General features: G+C 48.5%; 1 protein-coding gene across 3 annotated transcripts in view; it reads left to right on the plus strand.

The window, feature by feature from the left end:
* The window catches only part of LOC139056090 (uncharacterized), a 142109-nt gene that overhangs the window by 84978 nt on the left and 38002 nt on the right, over positions 1-19129 (plus strand). For all 3 annotated transcript variants that reach the window (XM_070533949.1, XM_070533950.1, XM_070533951.1), the window contains one exon: positions 12259-12360. In XM_070533949.1, coding sequence (XP_070390050.1) covers positions 12259-12360 — 102 coding nt within the window. The remainder of the gene's footprint in view (positions 1-12258; positions 12361-19129) is intronic.

Here is a 19129-nt window from a genome sequence, read left to right on the forward strand (position 1 = left end):
AGAAACGAACTTCTCCATGTACACATTTGTTATTAAAGAAAATAAAATATACACGGGATCACACAAAGAACAACCACAGAAGAACTATTAGATGGAGCTGGTCCTTAAGTGCTACATGTCAGAATACTTGGGCAGAGGCACGCAGTGGTGATTAATTTTGTCGGCACACCACACGAGTCTGCCGTGGCGTACTCTATTATCATCAGGGAATTACGGTGAAAAATATGAAGGCAGAAAAAACAGCCTTGTCGTATTTGCTGCCAAATCGCAAAACCTATGTCGCAACCCAGCTGTCAAATATTCTTTCACAGCGCAGCTAATTACCACACCGAAGACCTTCCAAATAAAACAATAGTACCCTGTGCCAGGGTTGCACCAGACGGCCTCCGAGAACTGCGCACACCGACTAAGATGGTCAAACACACCCCTCCACAAGACTCGATTCTGCAACAACGAACCAGTCACCGGGACATTACCAGCTCGAAATTGCGGCGCCATACTAGACAAGCACTAAACACGTGCGTGAGATCCTGATCGCTGGCCAAACAACCGGAATGCCACTGGAGATACCGTTCCCGGGCCACGCAACAACCTGCGTGCTGTTCAATATCTTGGTTCCGGCCCAGGTTCCCCCAAACAAAAAATAAGAAAAGCAAACTTCAGGCTCAAGGAGAAGCTGGACCAGTAGCACAGTGTGTGAGCTGGGCAGCATCACTCTCCTTCCTCCTCAACTCAAAAACCACAAATCCCTACATTCCAGAAAACCAAACTAAAATAGGTAAGAGCCGTCCACATGATCTCTTACAACGTATATGCCAGAATTGAAAGTTGCACAATGAAGAAAATAAACATTGCACGAAGAAAATTGGCAACTATGGGCGAAGATTTCGGAACTGAGCGAGAATAGAGTATAACGCCAGGAGCAATACCTCCACAAGCACTATATAGGAAATGGAAACCACGGCCGCTATCTTGTACACGTTCGAAAAGCCGACGTTCGATTTCGCCTTACCCAATTGGACTAGACTGGCCTCGGCCGCGATATCGGCGCAGCCTGGACAATCGCGCGAGGCGAAATCGAACGTCGGCTTTTCGAACGTGTTCAAGACAGCGGCCCAGGTACGTACCAACAGTCCGAAATCACAAACCATGAAGCTGGCTGAGGAAAAATTTGACATAATGCAGTCCTAGTCCACAATAATATGTAGGGCGTCTTAGAAAAATCGTTCAACATATGAAAGGCTCCAAGGCTCAATATTTCTACCATGACAAAACCTCTCTAAACCGGAAAAAGCCACAAACTTCATCATTCTATGGCGAGCGAAGTGTCGCAGCTGCAAACGTAAAAAAAAAAGAGCATTACGGCAGTAGATTTATAATGCGGGCACTCTGCCTTCCAAAAACAGGCACTGAGCCAACGCAAACTGGCTACAACAAAGACACAATCAATGGAGTGTACGGGACGTACCCGGGAGAGGAGTGCTCGGGTGACCGCATTCGCGGCCTCTTTTCCCACTAAGCCTTGGTGACCAGGAGGCCAGACAATATGGTTTCTTAGATGACCTGACTTCTTCATGCTCCAGCCCAACATTACTTCCGCCAGACGTGTGATTCATCCGGCCGCGTAGTTACGGGACGCCCCTCGCGCGTCCGTAATGATATATATAGAAGAAGGCTTGGAAGCAGCCAGGGCAATGGCCACTTCCTCCGCCTGTGTTGGGCCAGGAACTCTGAAGGTGAGGCCGTCCACCTATCGGTTGTGAAGTACTACAGCCGTATCTCGCCCTCTTCGGTTTGGGACAGCAATGCCAACGCAATATATGCTGTCTTGTCCACCATGCATAATAGCGCTTAAGGGTATGCGTCCGCACCGCACGTCGGCCCTCATTTTCTTCTCTATCCATTTTCGTGGGGAGAGGGTGAACTAATGTGGCACGGTGCCATAGTCGAGATATCCGCACTCTCTCCGGTATATGTACGTCATGTTGCATGTGTAGCCTGTAGAGCAGTTCACCACAGCAAGCTTAGGGTAATTGTGTGTACTGATTTGTAAGGCGAGCTTCCCTGAGTTCCTGGTGCGTGTTCACTACCGCTAGTGCCGTAAGGCGAGTGTTCGACGTGGCTATTGGAAGTTGAAATGTTATCTTTATCAGCTTTCTTATTATGACGTCTATCGTGTCGTTTTCGTGTTTGCGCAGGTGAAGATAGAGTACCGAGTAGAGCATTCTGCTAAAGACAAAAGAATGTCAGCCATCTTTGCTCTGTAAACGCCGCTACTTGTTAGAAAGGCGGCTCACCATACTGCCCACCTGGTCTTCAATCTTGTGGAGTTTGTCCAGTGTTGTGTCCACCCGCATTTGCTTATGGATGTACAATCCCAGAATTCATATCCCCGGTGCCTCTTCGATAGGGCCGGCTAAAACGGATAAGGACGTCTTTGTGTTATCTTCACGCGATGTCCTAATGTGGTCAAGCTCCGATTTCGTTATAACAAGACGCGGAGCTAGATGAGCGCATCGCCCTGTGCTCTGCCATTCGAGGAGCAGAGAATAGTACCACCAAGTAAGTTTCCTGCCACGGAGATATATTATTCGTTGTGAGACTGCCCAGCATCCGACACTCACGAATATCAGTTCTATGTGATTGGTGTTGTTACTGCATAATCTGCTACAAAAGAAACAAAAATGCCATTTTAAACACGAAGTCACTATTCGCAATAAACCAAGTAACCTGCATTTCTCGCAGAACCGACGCGCTTGACATCTCTGCGTTACCTGGAACGCAATGTGATCGAAGCATGAACGCCCCCCTTATTGCATGACGTGCGTTTGGCGAGTATTGTCTTATTGTCAGTACAAATTTTTGGAAGGCCTTCCTTGTATTCAAGGACGAGGCCTGACTAGCAAATACAAAATCAGATTCCACACTCTGTGGAAATCGGTGAACGCCAAGATACGTAGCATATTACAAGAATAGACGTGCTGTGGATGGTGGTGATGACCGCGTCCCTGACCTACTTTGGGGAGATTGGCTTGCAAGCGTAAGTTACAGCAGTGCGAAAGAAATGTATGAGGGTGCTCGGGACGCAAAAACGGCGTTTCCGCCGTTGTTGTGCTTTCTCTCTGGACGGTACATGCAGAGCTCGCGTGTTAGCGAACACCTCCAGAGACACGGACAGCGGCTGGCTGCCAACAAATTCTAAATGTAGTCGACGCACTGTCAGCGCTACAATGGCGGGGCTACGGTAAGAGTCTGCCTTCAGGTGCAGGCGTGAGCGCAGTGCACATGCTGCTATAATCGCACTAGCGTTCTTGGTGATCTGCGGTATGAATGCACTGCTGTGAGCGAAACTAATAGTACACGGTGCCCTTAACTTAACGTGAGCGCCCGTTACTTGACTCTCATTGGTCACTGGGCCATATATGTCCGACCTGCAAACACAAGCGAAAGCTGCCTCACGTATTCAAAGGCAAGTACGTAGCCCCACAGAAATAGGTAGCAACATGTCGTAGAAGATAAAGCAAGGAAAATCGTAAGTTTTTATTTTAAATGGTAGGTGTCACTAGTAGTTCGAGTTGTTTTCTTTGTTGCTATGTTTATTGGCTGTCATGGCACCTCAAGTGCGTGATCTTGCTCGCTCTTTCGCCACGAATGAGATGTCTCGTTTGTAGAAAAGTTGCTTCTTGCACTCCAGTAATGACACTAGATCAATTATAGACCAATATGGCGTGAAAGTAAGCCATTGTTTTAGTTGCCTACAAATATGCTGATCATAGTGGTTGAAAATGCCCAGATCTGCTACAGACTCAGCGTGACATACCTGTTCTTTTGGGGTCACAATGGGCAGACAGCTCATCAATGGGAGAAGCTTTCGCAAGTGTCGGTGCAGGCTAGTGTATCACACGAACGGCAGCAAAACTGCTCAGCTATGACAGGGGTTCCCTAGACACGTTCGGCCCCAAGGGCAAGGGCAAGGTTGCAGAACCACTACACGCAACAGGTGCCGATGGTGCTGGATGTCTTCGCAGTAAAAACGCACAAAGCTTGCGTGTAGAGCCTGCCAAGTAGCTCTTCGCATTGTGTGCTTTCACACCTTTCAAAAGAAGCCGTAATCATCCCCGATCCGGAAAAGACGAAGCCTAAGGTCTGCAGAGGGAAAACGTGCGTCCCATTTCCGTTTCAAGGTATCTGTGGAACAGGTGTTATTCCGCTGATTTTTTCAGATGATATGCTCAGACAATAAATAATAATCTTTTTGTGGTTCTTTATTGTGGTACAGTTCATTTCGGAAAAGTATAGCAGAAACCATGAGTATATTTCTCGCACCTCAATAGGATTAATATTTTACCGGGCATTAATCCAATTACGACAATATCCCAGCGGGCCAATCTCACACACCATAAGGGAGCGACGCCTGCAACGGTGATGCTTTGCCCCACACGCGCATTTTGAGATGCTGGGTAGGTGCCAGGACCCTGTCTTTTCCACTCAGAAGGAGTTAGCTGCCTTGCGTGCTGCCTCACGTCAACCGCCATGCAACCACGTCAAGTCGGAACATTGCCCTTTGAGTCCAAGCTGCCTATCAATGTCACTCCTTCGTTCTTCGGGTTGTACTGCCCCATTTTAAGGCAAGATATTTCTTAGCGAGTCAACACCTTTCGGTATCGTGCATGTTTCTAACATCTTACTGTGGGACGATTCCGCAGATTGTGCAGCATAAAAATGTGGGCCGATATGTGTCATTAGGGCCGCTAGTCACCGTGATGTTCCCAACACACACACGCATATATATATATTCTTATAGGGAGTCAAGCAGATCGCAGCGAAGCACGATTCATAAACAGAATATATGCATGGATGGCCAAGATGGCTGAACACGCGCAACGTCCCGGCTGTCATCGTCTTCGTTAGACGATGACAGCCGGGATGATGGGGTTGTAACACCTAACCTTCCGGGTGGGTGGAGCGCTGTCTCGGCGCAGCCTAATTACAAGAGGAGGAGGCGGCGGAAAAACACGGCTTGAACCGGGATACATGAACGTCCCGAGATGAGAGGGCAGACGGTGAACAATTGTCCAGTCACAAAACGCGACAAAACGTAACACGAACAAACACTATCAGAAAGACCTACGTGACGAGATGGAGTCCAGAGAAGTACAAGAGATCCCGGAGAAAAGTAGAGGTGTCAATTCTTCCTGTAATAGCAGTCACCTTGAAGTAATTGCGAGTAAGATAATCGCTCATGAGGATCGTACCTGCCAGATGCACTCGCACGGCAGCATCACGGGCGTACTCTGTGCTGTTTTGTATGATACCAGTTAGCAACGTGTCGAAAGGCAATGCTGGGTGGCGGCCAAAGAGTGCGCAGATCGGCAAAAAAAAACCGGTGGTGTCGTGACGAGATGAGTTTTCAAATTGCTGTTCCAGTTCCGATGATCGTCCGACACGTACATGACCAGCATCTCGGTTAAGGTGCGGTTCAGCCTCTCAGTGAGCCCGTTGGTCTGCGGGTAGTATGAAGTAGTGTGCTTGTGCTTCACAGAACAGGAACGACGGAGGTCATCGACAACTTTGGGCAAGAACTAGCGGCCTCGGTCTATTAGCAGTTGCGTACGGGCGCCATGAAGAACCTTAAGGTGATAAAGTAGAAAATCGGCGACGTCAGTGGCGCAACTAGTCGGCAAATCTCGCACGATGACATACCGCGTAGCATAGTCAGTCGCAACTGCGACTCACTTGTTGCCTGAAGTAGACGTAGGGAATTGGACGAGGAGGCCGAAATCGACGCGGTAGAACGGCTCCGCTGGTATGTCAATGGGCTGTAGAAGACCTGCGGGTAACGCCAAGGACGGTTTCGGTCGCTGACAAAGGTCACACGTGGCAACGTAGTGTCTAGAAGGTTTGTACAGATGAGACCAGAAAAACCGATACTGCACGCACGCGGTCATATGTGCGGGACCCCTAAGATTGCCAGTGGTTGGGGCATCGTGGAGTTCTTTCAGAACAGCAGCGCGAAGTTGCTTTGGGGAGAACAAGCAGAAGCTCCGGGCCATCGGGAGTGGTACGACGGTAAAGAATAGCTTCGTGAAGCTCACACAGACGGAGCGGTGGGTCGAGCTGACGAGAGTGGAGGCAGCCTATAATAATAATAATAATAATAATAATAATAATAATAATAATAATAATAATAATAATAATAATAATAATAATAATAATAATAATAATAATAATAATAATAATAATGTTTATTTCCCATCAAGAAAGATAAGGAGGCTGCAGGTGAAATCTGCACGAACAAACGGCAGCTTGACAGGGGCCCGCAGCCCCTTCTACAAGGCGGCAGTAAAAAGGTTACAGGAAAGAACATCGAAAACATACATAGGCACCGAAATGGACACTAAGAATGAACACGAAAATCACCCAATGAGAAAGACTAGATACCTTATACATAGTGTTGCCGTATTGCAGCATTAGTTATTTTTAAAATGTCAGTGGTACCTTTGTTATAATTATTCAGGAAAGTGGGCAGGCTGAAGGACAGTTTTTCGTTAGAGTAGTTAGCCCGAGGAGTTATAACACTCCATTTTTCTTTGTGCCGGGTAATGTGTATGGGAATGTTCTTTTTTATTGATGATAAGTCGCGTACAAACGTTCTATGTTCAAATACTTTGCGTTTGAAGGTTAGTGTTAGCTATAGTCATAAAGATTTTTCACTGTTCACTGGTATAATGTTTGCTTTTTGAAAAAGAAACTGTATGGCTGTTGTATGGTAAGTCATGAAGCCATAGATCGTAACGTCTCGTCGCTTTTCTGTTCGGCGCGAATGTTTGCCAGATCTGAAATAGCTGTAACAAAGCCACCAGTATCCCGTTTGCCAGTGTCGCGAGGTTCGACAGGGTAGCCTGGCCAGACTTGTACAGAACGTGAAATGCGTACTTCTGTAACCGTAAAGCCCAGCGACCAAGCCTTGCTGTAGGATCCTTCAGAGACGAGAGCCAGCAAAAGATGGGGTGGTCCGCGATGACAAAAAAATGTGCGGCCATATAATTAAGGCCGGAATTTCGCCACAGCCCAGACTAAAGCCAGCCATTCGTGCTCAGTTATCGAAAGATTCCGCTCCGACCACGAGAGATTGCGGCTGGCGTAGGCAATGGCACGTTCGTGGTTCTGGCGTTAGGCGATGACTGCACCTACGCCGTGGCTATTAACGTCGGTGCGAACTTCTGCAGGGGCCGAAGGGTCAAAATGCGCCCAAATCGGCGATGATGTACGTAAGCCGACGAGGGTTGTGAATGTGGTAGCTTGCTCTTGGCCCCAAGAAAAATGGACGTCCTTGTTGAGTAGGCCAGTAAACGGCTGGGGAATGCCCTGAAAAAAATTCTGACAAAGCGGCGAAAGTAAGGCACAAGCCGACAAAGCTCCGGATGTCTTTGACTGAGCGAAGTACAGGAAAGTTTCGGACGGCACGCAACTTGTCGGGATTAGGTTGGACGCTACTAGGACTAACAAAGTGACCAAGAATGGTGATGTGACCCTGAGAAAAACGACACTTAGAGGAGTTAGATTGCAGGCCAGCGCGGCGAAACACATCGAGAATGGCTGACAGGCGGGTCAGGTGGTTCCCAAACGCAGACGAGAAGACAATCACATCATATAGATAACAAAGACCGGTAGACCTCTTGTAGCCCTAAGGAGAGAATCCATCATTCGCTCGAAGGTTGCGGGGGTAATAAACCCTACAAAATGCATAACCATGGAGTGGTAAGTTCATCAAGTGTGAAGAGCGCACTCTTCTCGCGGTCCATTGCATCAACGGTAATCTGCCAATATCCTGAGCGCAGGTCGGTGGAGGAAATGTACGTAACTCCGTGGAAGCAGTCCAAGGCATCATCGATTCAGAGAATGGGGTGTATCCTTGCGCGTGTTGTTCAAGTGTAAGTAGCCAACACAAAAGCGCCAGCTCCTGTCCTTTTTTACTAGCACCACAGAGAACGCCCATGGAGTGCAAGAAGGTTCGATAACGCCTTTCGTGAGCATTTTGCAGACTTCGCCGGATCACCCGACGTTCAACAAGGGAGACACAATAGGGACGGTGGTGGATAGGGGTCGCGTCCCGTATCAATTCGATGCTGGACTACAGACTTTTGTCTCAAAGAGCGATCGTTGAAGTCGAAAATATCATGGCACGACTCCATGAGGAGTCGAAGGTCGGCAGCTAGAGCAGGAGAAAGCTCAGCAGGTATCATTCAGTCAAAGGCATCGTGCGGCGAATTGGTTGAAGTAGAATGAAGGATGAATTGGAGGGAATGGATAAATCCAACACGCAAATTTCGCAGTCTTCGGCAGCAGTGATGGCGGCAAGTGGCATGGCAGCTGGAATCAGTTGAGAAGAGGCGCTGAAATGGGAATGCAGATGCGATTGCCGGTTGCAGTCGCGAGGGTGTTATGCACGGCGACCTTTCTGCCGAGTAGAACGTCTGCTACTGGCGAGAGCACGTAATTACCATCGGCTGCAGGAGAGCTCAAGGTCATGGAGATATACGTGGCGGCTTTTGGGAGGGGCCCGGGGCATGCGCGCATAGTCGAGAGAGCAGAGATGGGCCAAAGGCGTGGTTGCAGCATCAGCTACGTGAGTTAGTTCGAGCTGTAGGATGGAAGTCGCACCGTCAATAGAATCAGTTGTGAGAAAGTCCGTACCAAATGTAACTCTCATAAGGACATCGTTCAAGAACGGCAAATAATACACAAGTTGGCTGACCGGCGATGGTGATGCGGGCGGTGCACATTCCGGGGATGGCGGGAGTTCGTCAATCGGACACTGTTATGAAGTGGGATACAGCAGCTGTCATCACATTCTTTAGGTGACGGCGAAGACCAGAGCTCATGATATAAATATGAACTCCAGTGACGACAAGTGCAGAGAAGGTCACGCCATCGACGTCAACGTCCAGCATACATAGTAGAGCCGGCCGAGTAACTAGAGGCTTTTGGAGTGGAGTCGGGGATTCAGCGTTACCCCCGGCTGCTGCATCTAGGTTTCCGGTATGAAGGAACCATGGTTGCTCGGCGACGTCGCGCAGCGAGGTGGTGGCGAGCGGGAAGATGGACGGCGGGAAGGTTGCGAACGCGACTGGTGAGCTCTTGGTGACTGAGAGCGGCTGGACCATGCCGTGGCAGCGTCGGGATTTTATGGATGTACCGCAGATGGTGGCTCGAAAAGGCTGCGATCAAGGTGGCGAGCATGGGCAAAGGATTGAATAGGTTGCAGGAACGATCGGCGGTTGTTAAAGTAGCGAGCAACGTGGCCCACACGAAGGCAGTTAAAGCAGATAAATCGATCGTATTTTGTTCTCTAATCAGCAAGGTTTCAATGTTGTGGAACGAACCATTCATAACGTGGGAACGATCTCGGGGTCCCAGAAGGGAACGCACGACTATCCATGGCGCAAGCAGCATGAACCCTGAGATTCGCTAGCTCGCTTCGTACGATGGTTTGGACGAGTGAAACCACTGGTGCGTTCGAGTCGCCGGCGTTAGAGTTGGCAAGGAGGCTAGTTGGAACCATCGCTTCGATCTCGCTACGGACAATCCTCGTCGATTCGGCCGAAGGTGGTGAAAGGTGAGAGCGCGGCCTCTCTGCAGACGAAGACGTCACGGCGGTGTTGGGAAGCCAGGTGAATAGTTGTTGAATTCGGCCTGCTCGAAGCGCTGGCGCTCCTCGATCACGGCATCGACGGTAGCACAATTTCTGTGGATGAGCCGATTGAATGCATCGTCCGCAATCCCTTTCAGAACGTGGTCAACTTTGTGAGACTTTGGCATGCCGTTGTCTGCTTTACGGCACAGTGCCAGCACATCCTGCACGCTGTACTACTTCGTGGACGTTTGAGCTCGCGTCAACAGTTCTTTCTTCGCCACGATTTTCGGCAGGAGGCCTTACCGAACAGACCACGGAGATTTTCCTTAACTGTATCCGAGCTCCCAAGTTCGGCCTCATAATTTTCATACCACAACTTCGCCGTTCCACTCAGATAAAGAACCACATTGGCCAGCATGACCGTCAGGTCTGAGTTATTCTGACCGCTCACCCGTTCGTATTGTGTAGGCCGCACTGCGTCGGTGTCATCGGTCCCATTGAGCATTCCAGGTTCTGGAGGGTGAACTGAAGCACTCATGGTACGCAATGCAGGCGCAAATACCGGCCGGTGTTGCCATGGTGGTCGCATCACAGTGCGGACCGCTTCGAAGCTCCATCGTGTGGCGAAGTACCCCGCACCTCCAGCAGTGTATGATGGGCCATCAAATAAAAGTGATGCACGATTTTTCAACAGACTATTTACAGGGATGGACAAGATGGCTGAGCACGCACAACGTTCCGGCCATCGTCGTCGTCTTCGTTAGGCCAAAAAGGCGGCTCGTATCAATATATATACATGGTGTCCTAGCTAACTGGGACCAAGATTTTAAACATACCCAAGAGGTCTAGAGAAATCGTACGAACTGCATAGCAGCCGCAGTTGTATGTACTTACGGCCAGTATTTTTTAATCAAGAAATAATAATTGCCTTTGTTATTGAACCTTCTAATTATTGCTTCTATCGCAATCATATCAGTTACGAGGTTCTTGGGCACCTCACATAACCTCCGAATCAAGCATTTGTTTGTTGCTCAGCTTTGCCTCGTTGGTTTTTCGGAGAAAAAACAAAAGCGCGGGAAACATCCAAAATACGAAATAGATAGGTGCTCGCGCGCCGCTACTCAAGCGCTCCCCAGCGAATCGCCACGGATACACGGCTATACTAGCGGCGGAAGCTCTACACAGGGCTTCACGCTATGGGATGGTCGCGGAATGAAGAGAACACGCCGCTGACGCATTTATAAGCGTTGCGGAGCCTTGTACGATGTGGCAATAAGACAATGCAGCCGCATATCTTTCAATGGTTGCTTGTAGGCACTTCAGTAGCGGCGTGCGAGTGCCCATCTATTTCGCATTTCACGTATTTCGCGGGCTTTTGTTTTTTCTTGGAGAAAGCAACCACTTCAGCACGAAATAAATGCTTGATTCGGAGGTTATTGAAGGTGCCCCACAACTTGGTAATTGATATGTTTGAGATTCAAGCAATAGTTTAAAAGTTCACTAGTTAAAAGTAAGTTATTAAGTAGTACTTCGGTATGAAAAAAGTGCCGACCGTAAGTACATACGACGACGGCCACTATGCAGTCGGTGTGATTTCTTTAGAGCAATTGGGTATTCTCAAAATCTTAGTCCAAGTTAGCTGAGACACGCTGTGTGTGTATATATATATATATATATATATATATATATATATATATATATATATATATATATATATATATGATCGCAGGATTCGAACACAGGATCCCGAAGTTCAACGCCCTGATGCTCTAGCCATTAGACCAGGGACGCGTGCGCCCCTGCCGCAGCAGGCAGAGTAGACATCCTTGCGCACTTTTCACCTGCAAGCCAACGCGGGAAGGGGCTTGCCCGCGTTTTATTGCTATGTCATATCAACACTTCACGCGGTCTTCTGCCGTCGTCAAAAAGTACATAATACAAAACCGATCTCTAAGTTGCAATACTTCTTCTGAAGCAAAACACTCGCATTATCTGTACGTTCTCCGTTTGCATAAAACCTTGAGCGCCAGAGGGCGAGTTATGGCTAGACATGTTCGTGCTTCTATAGCACAGACTGGTGCACAGAAGCAGCTGTATTCTAAAACAGCTTTCCTTGCTGCAACGAATTGTAGTGCAGCTATGCAGATGGTACCAGCTAGTGCCATAGCTTCCTCCACGCATACTCGTCATGGTAGTACCTGTCGGTGCAGGGTTTCTGCAGCTAAGCGCCGCATCCCTCACATCGCGCAAACATGCTTTGCGTCCTAATGGTGAGAACGCCAGCCGAGAAGCTCCTGTTAAACGCTAATGTCACTGAAGCAAAGACCACTGTCTGGTATCGAATCAGGAACACCCTGCTACTGCATGTGTAGCGTACACTGCTGTTGAACGACGTCGGTGGTGGTAGGGAGGGGGGTGGGGAGGTCCACTCACACAACATATAGTACTGGTTAACGGCACAAGGTCCCGACACACACACAGACCGACATCGATGTCGCCAGCTGTTCGAATGAGTATTCCTTATGGCTAACCTTATTTTTGCTATTTCGTGTCTGTCTACGTTGAACCTGGCATCTTCAGAGTCAAACCGTATGTCTATACGTTTGCGCTCCTTCCTGCAGAATACCCTAAAGATGATGCTATGGGCACTCTGCATCAAGGTGTTCGTCATCATCTTCGACTTCTTCACGTCACCTATGTACTCATACAATTGCTACCTAGACGTAAGTATCTAAGGAATTCCGATTTCACACGCTTTTTTTTTTCAGTGAAGGCATATGTCAATTTCCGTTTCAGTGTATTTTTTTCATAAGTCGATACATGCTTACATAAATATACGGAAGGAGTATCCAGGGCATTTGACTGAAAGGGCACCTCCTGTCAGAAAATATAAGCGATTGTGCAAGTATGCAGCATAAAACAGCAGTGCAGTAGTCACTAAGCGGAAGATTATTCAAAGTAAATGTAGTACAAACTGCAAATAATATAATGTCAGTATCTTGTCGTAGAATTAAAACAGTAGCTAACGCATTCACAACAGAAGAAATCAGAAATATTTATACAGGCTACAAATGAACAAAAGAAAAGCTATGAGAAACTACCCGAGAAAAACCATTAAAATGCGCACTGCCAGAAAAAGTGTTGGTAAAGACAAGATGGGCTGGTGGTAGCGCTCGACAAATCGGCAAAGGCATGCGCGCACAGATAGAGATATACATCTTGGCCGCGTTAAGGCAAAATTATTCAGTATGCTTTTGATACAAAACCGCAATTAGCCGTCAGCGATAGGTCAATCCCATAGGGGTAGGTGCCACGCCCAAATGGGCAGAACCCGAGCCATTTTGACCTATTACGGAGTGTTGATAGCGGATTTGGAACAAAACCATATTGGAATAGTTTTCCGTCATACAGGCGCTGCTCCTTCGAATTCATTTTAGCTTAAACAGAGCGACATTGACATACAAGGCACATGCGACAACACAAGGAACTGATATTTAAAAATAGCCGTTTTGAAATATAGGGACTCTTCCTTCAGAGACATGCCGCCAGTGGTGGGGATAACGTGGGGAAGGGTGATACGAAGTAATCAGTCGCTAATTAACGAAATATATTAAATAACTTTTACCCTTTTAGTTTCAGCGGGTTCCTCGTAATTGGGAATTCGAAGAGATCTCTTTGTATAAGCCATATCAAATGTTCGACCTGAAAAGAAGTGGCTGACAATTACGTTTCTTGGTGATGCGAACTTGGAGCGCAGCTGCTGCCTTATTTCAACAACAGGCAATCGTATACAGAACACGCAGTGCAGAACGGAGGCGGTTCTGCGTTTCGGATTCGGCAGTACACACCGCGACCCGACGCCATCGAGAGAGGGCTCCGGCGAGTCACCATCACGTCATTTTATAGCGGGTCACCGCCGCGAAGATAGGGGGGGGGGGGGGGGAATTAGCAATTATTATTTAATGATTCTTCTCAGGTGGAATGAGGAAACAGGTAGAGAACAGGGGTGATGATTAGAGGTCACACTCACATTCATTCGGAGACAGGTCTAAATGCGGCCGCGCAAGGTTGGGGTGGGATGTAGAATAAGGGGACGAAACGCTATAAGTGCCATTCGAGTCAGCGCAACGGCACTGCGCTAGGTAAGGGGAGGTGTAGGACAAGAGTGGAGGCGGGAGAAGGAAAGACAAGCGCAAGCACTGCCAGAGGCGACAAATTACACTGAAGAAGGCGCCCCGCCAACGGGGAAGCGAGTGACACGGCTGAGAGCCGTAGAGCCATGCGACGTGAAGACGGCGGAGCGGAGAGCCGAGTTTCACGCGCGAAGCGGCAAGGAGCGCCCGCCACCGACACCGCGGCAGTGCCGCGACAGCGGGACAAGCGACGGCGAGAGCGGAGTGGACGGTAGCAACGAGGGTCACCGCAACGGCGCTCCGCGGAGGAAATGGGCGAGGGGATAGGCGAGAACACGTGATCCGGCCTTGCAGGACAAGGGAAGAGCAAGACTCGCGCCGCGCGCGAGAGATGGCAGCAGGAGCGCGAGCAGCTGGAGCAGCACGCAGTTTATGACTGAGTTGGCGACGCGAAACGCGGGAAAGGGCGCCAAAGAGCTGCGCTTTTAAAAAAATGGCTGTGGCTTAGGTAAGGTTAAGCCCAGGATGCGAAGCATACTAGCCTTTATTTTAGTTGTTGAACCACTGTTTAGCTTGGTGAACTGCTGTTGCTTGGCTATATTTGGTTCGGCTAGACGAAGAAACAACTCATGCGTTACTCTGCTTCGCGTTGGACGCCCCGCATTGGACGCGGTGAGCGTCGAGCAACGCAGCGTTCGGCGCTGCAATGAAATGTGCGCCTGAGCAAGCGACGCACGCCTGAGCCTAAGGCAACACCGCATTCACTAGAGGCGCTTTTGTACCGCTTTGAAGCATCGTACTCGTGGCTCAGTGGTAGCGTCTCCGTCTCACACTCCGGAGACCCTGGTTCGATTCCCACCCAGCCCATCTTGCAAGAGTTGAGCCAAAGCCACTTCTCCTCTGTCGTGACGTCACGGTGTCACGTGGTATTCAAGGCGACACCGCCGCGCCTGAGGAGCTGGGTTGAGCCCTCGTAATATGCTTCGCATAAAAAAATCGATTAACCACGGAAGTTTGACACAATGGATTTTGGCTATCAGAGCGCGCGAAACGTAAACTGGGAGGCTGCAGCGAGCGCACAGCCGGGCCCCCCGAAGCGACGTTCTCACACGTCACGCAGCAGCGGGATGCCAGCGCATTGTGACAGCGAGGAACCCGCAGCCGCTGCGCGCTGGCTACCCGCTCCTGGGTGACGTAAGCAGAACGTCGCCTCGAAGGGCACGGCTTTGCTCCCACTGCACGTTACCAGTACCGGTTTGGCGCGCTCCGATGATTCGTCCCCCTAGATCTACGCGGGTAAACGTATTTTTACAGTTACGAAAGTAGATATGGCTTGTACCGGAGAGCTGTCTTCAATTTCCCAGTTGCGATGCGTCCGCTGAAACTAAAAGGTTAAAAGTTATTAATTAGATTTTTGTTAATTAGCGACTCGTTGCCTCGTATCATGCTTCTCCGCGTTATCCTCATCACTGACGGCATGACGCCGAAGGAACTACCCTTTTATTTCAAATGCACTTTTTACTCAAAAAAGGTGCCCGTTAGAAAAGTGCAATTAAGGTATATGTTTGTCACGGAAAGTACATTTGCACAAAAGAATAAAACGAAATATAATTAGAGCTGAAACGTGGTTAGTGCATTAATTATGTTTTTGTTAGTTTGCGTGGCGCATCTATGCGCCACTCAAATATTTCTCCTGCGTAACAAGTGCGCTATACTACACGCAGGCTATGTGCTAGGTTTGACGCTCACAAATCAAAAACCTCAAGTAATAAAAGGATAACAAATGCACTTTGGATCGGGAACTTCAAGGTTGAAGTAAGGCCTGTTCTGCAAGTATGTAGTTGCTGTAGTTATGGCAGAGAGCATTTCGTATACTGAACATAAGGAAGAATGGCCTGCCACCTCCGTGAGCGCTTCATTCCAGTAGCTGAACGACGCCCCAGAGCTCACGCGCGAACATCAAACCTAGAGCACACGTACGCTTGCAGACGCGTGCAAGCTGACGTCTACGCGCATTGCGCCTGCCTCGCTTCACGAGGAATGGCGGTTCGCATCCATAAAGGTGCGCGACAGCGCGCGCTCACTGGGCTCACTCATCGACGTCTTGGCAGGCGTCACTCCGTACTTTGTTATCGACTGTGCTTCAAAATGCCTTGATGCCTATAAACTCAATGCTGTTCGATCAGCACAAAAAAGAAAGAAGATACACTTTCTTGCATGATATAAAGCTGCTTCAATGAGACTTGAATGTAGCGCGCCGTAGCTGCGTAGCCAGGCGCGCCATTACAGAGGCTCTGTTCTGATAGTCACCGTAGACGGCAACGTAGACGCCTGAGGGTACAGGGGCCATCTTAAGTCACGTTCCAATTCTCACCAAGACGTCAAAGCACACAGCTTCGCGAAGGCAGCATCGAAGTCGATAACGAAGCAGGCTACATTCCTGTGCAAACAAGACTGTGGCGGGGCAGGACGTTTGGAAAGCTGACAGGAAGGGCATCTGCGCACAAGAAAACGTGAAAACGCTTTGCTGCACCCTTCTTATACGTCACATTTGTGTTTTTTCCCAGGTTTGCAGGCACAAAAACGTAAAATATAGAAATCATGCGTGCTTTTCTCAAATTTTCCTCGTCGCCGCGAGGTGGCGTCATGTCGCAGAGGCGTCTTCGCATCACCTTCCACACATGTTCTGCGCATTCCACACGGTTGGAGCGCGTTCCATTGAATGGTCTTGAAGCTGCCTTGGCTGTTTTCCTAGTGGTCTACGTAAACTGCTCCCATGCTGGCCACGATTGGAACACGCCCAGAAGAAGCTGCGCGCAGCGCTTCGATGCGTACGAGGCGTGTCGTACCGTCTGCGCATGCCCGGGTGCGTGGCCGCGAGTTTGCGCGCGCCCGCAAGCGTACGTGTGGTCTTTAGGCGTAAAACGCGTCCCGAAATTTGATTGCGCGCGAACACGCTGAAAGTCAGGCCACCGACCACGCACCATGAAAAATGTAGGAGCCGGAGGCAAAGTGTACTTGCTTTTACTCTCTAGTAGCCAAAACTGGCTCCACATGAAGGGGGAAAAAAGCTTTTATTTGGCCATGGAGAGCACTTTTGTATAAAGACATATAACGATGTGTTATGAGCGGTAAAACCTAATTACTATACCAATACATTTATTAGGTCTTCGCTTCCTGAACTATCCTTAACTGAAAAGTTGTTCCATCATATCAAACACGCTACTATAGGCTATGCGTTAGGTTCCCCGTCCCTACATCAGATTCGTGAGTTACCGAAACAAGCGTGGCATACATATATATGATACATTGCGCATTACGGGGTAAAGTGATTTCACCGGTTAAGGGACGCTATAACGTAAAACTATTCCAAACAATTCTATTCCAATTCTGCTATCAGCTCTCCACGATTGGTCAAAAACTTTTTTCGACCACCCCCACTTCACCTGTCTGTCACGCGACGTCACGAAAACCGCGATACCTACCCATCTGATATGATGTGTGCACACTGATTATTCATGATTTGACAGAAAAAAGAAAAAGTTATTTCTGATTCGACCCCTTTTCGCCATTAGCCCTCGGCTATTGGTAAATAGTTCTCGGGCTGCACCCACTTCACCTGCCTGTCATGCGACGTCACAAAACCGCAAGAACTCACCGCGTCAAAGTGACGTGTGCGCGATAAAGATGCATTATTGTGCCGAACAAAAATGAATTTTCTTCGGAATAGCCGCAGGCTGCCCCGTTCCGAAAGGAATAGAAGATGGCGGCCGCCGATCGCTCAGACGCTGGCTACTCGCACCTGCCGGAGAGCATGGGTGTATTTGCGAATAATAAAACTTCTTACGTGGCTGTGTAATGTTTTAGAGCACTTTCGGCACGCTTACCCCCTCATTCTGCCAACTCTTCTCTGCTGAGGGTCCGTTTTAGTGTCATTCTTGAGCTTCCGTTGCATGCCGCCGCGATTTTCAACCAGCCACCGCAAGCTAAGTAAGGGAAAGCCGACCTATCGTAGACGCCGGCACCACCCTCTTCATCCGGTTATCGACTTTCAGTGCAGTGGCTCAGCCTCATCGAATCCCTCTACACTTGAGCGTTCTCCTCGCCTCTTGTCAGCCAATTAGATACGACAAGCCGCTCACTGTAGGCAATGTTATTCGTTTTTCAAGCAAACAAAAGTGACCTCCTATGAAGGAGGAGAGCGTTTGATACGTCTGTTCAGACAACCCTGCGGGTGACCGCCCGGTGCTTGCGTTGGTGGTTACGCAAATTTGACGTCAGGAGATTGGAATAGAAACATATTGGAATAGTTTTACGTTATAGGGCCCAAGTTCTCCGAAAGAACAAGCTGAGCCCACCCGGCGCCGACGTGCCAATATCAGTGCTCAAAAAACTGTAGTGGTGTTGCCGACAAATGAATAAAAGAGAAATTTTTGGATTCAGGTACAATTATTCCACGCCGCAAATGTGTAGCGTGTGCAGTAAAAGCAGCAAAGTAAGACACGTGTATCGGATAATATTATACCTGCTCTTGAATTATTAAATTATAAGGCTATTCTATTAAAACTGTGGTTCCTAAGGATTGCCCTGCAGCAGTTAGGCAGCGACATTCTTCGTAATATTAACATCGTTCGTCTTGGCGTCTTCAGGCGTGACTCATCGCGGAGCGGAAATCTCTGTAGGCTTGTTTTGTTTTGTTTGTCTTTATTTCCGTACTTTAGTGGAGCGAAGGAGCTCCTATCGAAAAAGAGTGCAAGGTTTCGGTGTTATGGCTGGACTGCATTAATCAACACAGGCTGACTTGCCGGGCTGCTCATAGGTTCATTAAAAGCACGTTTTCCTAATTAAAAGAAAGCATTTTTTTATCCGTGCTTTGAATACGCGCAAACGTAACGCGTCGCTCAATGCTCTGTTTCAGCAAATTAACTCTTGGTAACATAGCGTGCTGCGAGGGAGACTCTGAGCGTTTCTAAGTTGTCTTCGACGCGAGTCCAACGCCAAACATTTGTGCCATCATTGAAAAGGATAACTTGGATTTGCTTTTAGCACTCGAGAAAATGGTGGAATCATTCATTGATTTTTAACTTACCATTTCATTCTTTACTCAATTTCAGAAGCTGGTAAGTAGATTTGTCGTCCCCGTGCGCTTCAGCTGACTGGTGCCCGGCTTATTTTGTTCAATAAAAAAAATCTTGACATGCTCGCAAGATAGCATGTTCAAGATTATCTTCCTGAAATCCTTGGCCATTATAAAACTGCAGAAAACATTTGGACAACGCTTAAGAGGAAGCTTTAGCTCGGGCTTAACTCCGACGCGGCCTATTCATATGCATGTAAAACGCAAAAATGTTTTTTTTTA

This window comes from Dermacentor albipictus, chromosome 2 (genome assembly GCF_038994185.2).
Source record: "Dermacentor albipictus isolate Rhodes 1998 colony chromosome 2, USDA_Dalb.pri_finalv2, whole genome shotgun sequence".
NCBI lineage: Eukaryota > Metazoa > Arthropoda > Arachnida > Ixodida > Ixodidae > Dermacentor > Dermacentor albipictus.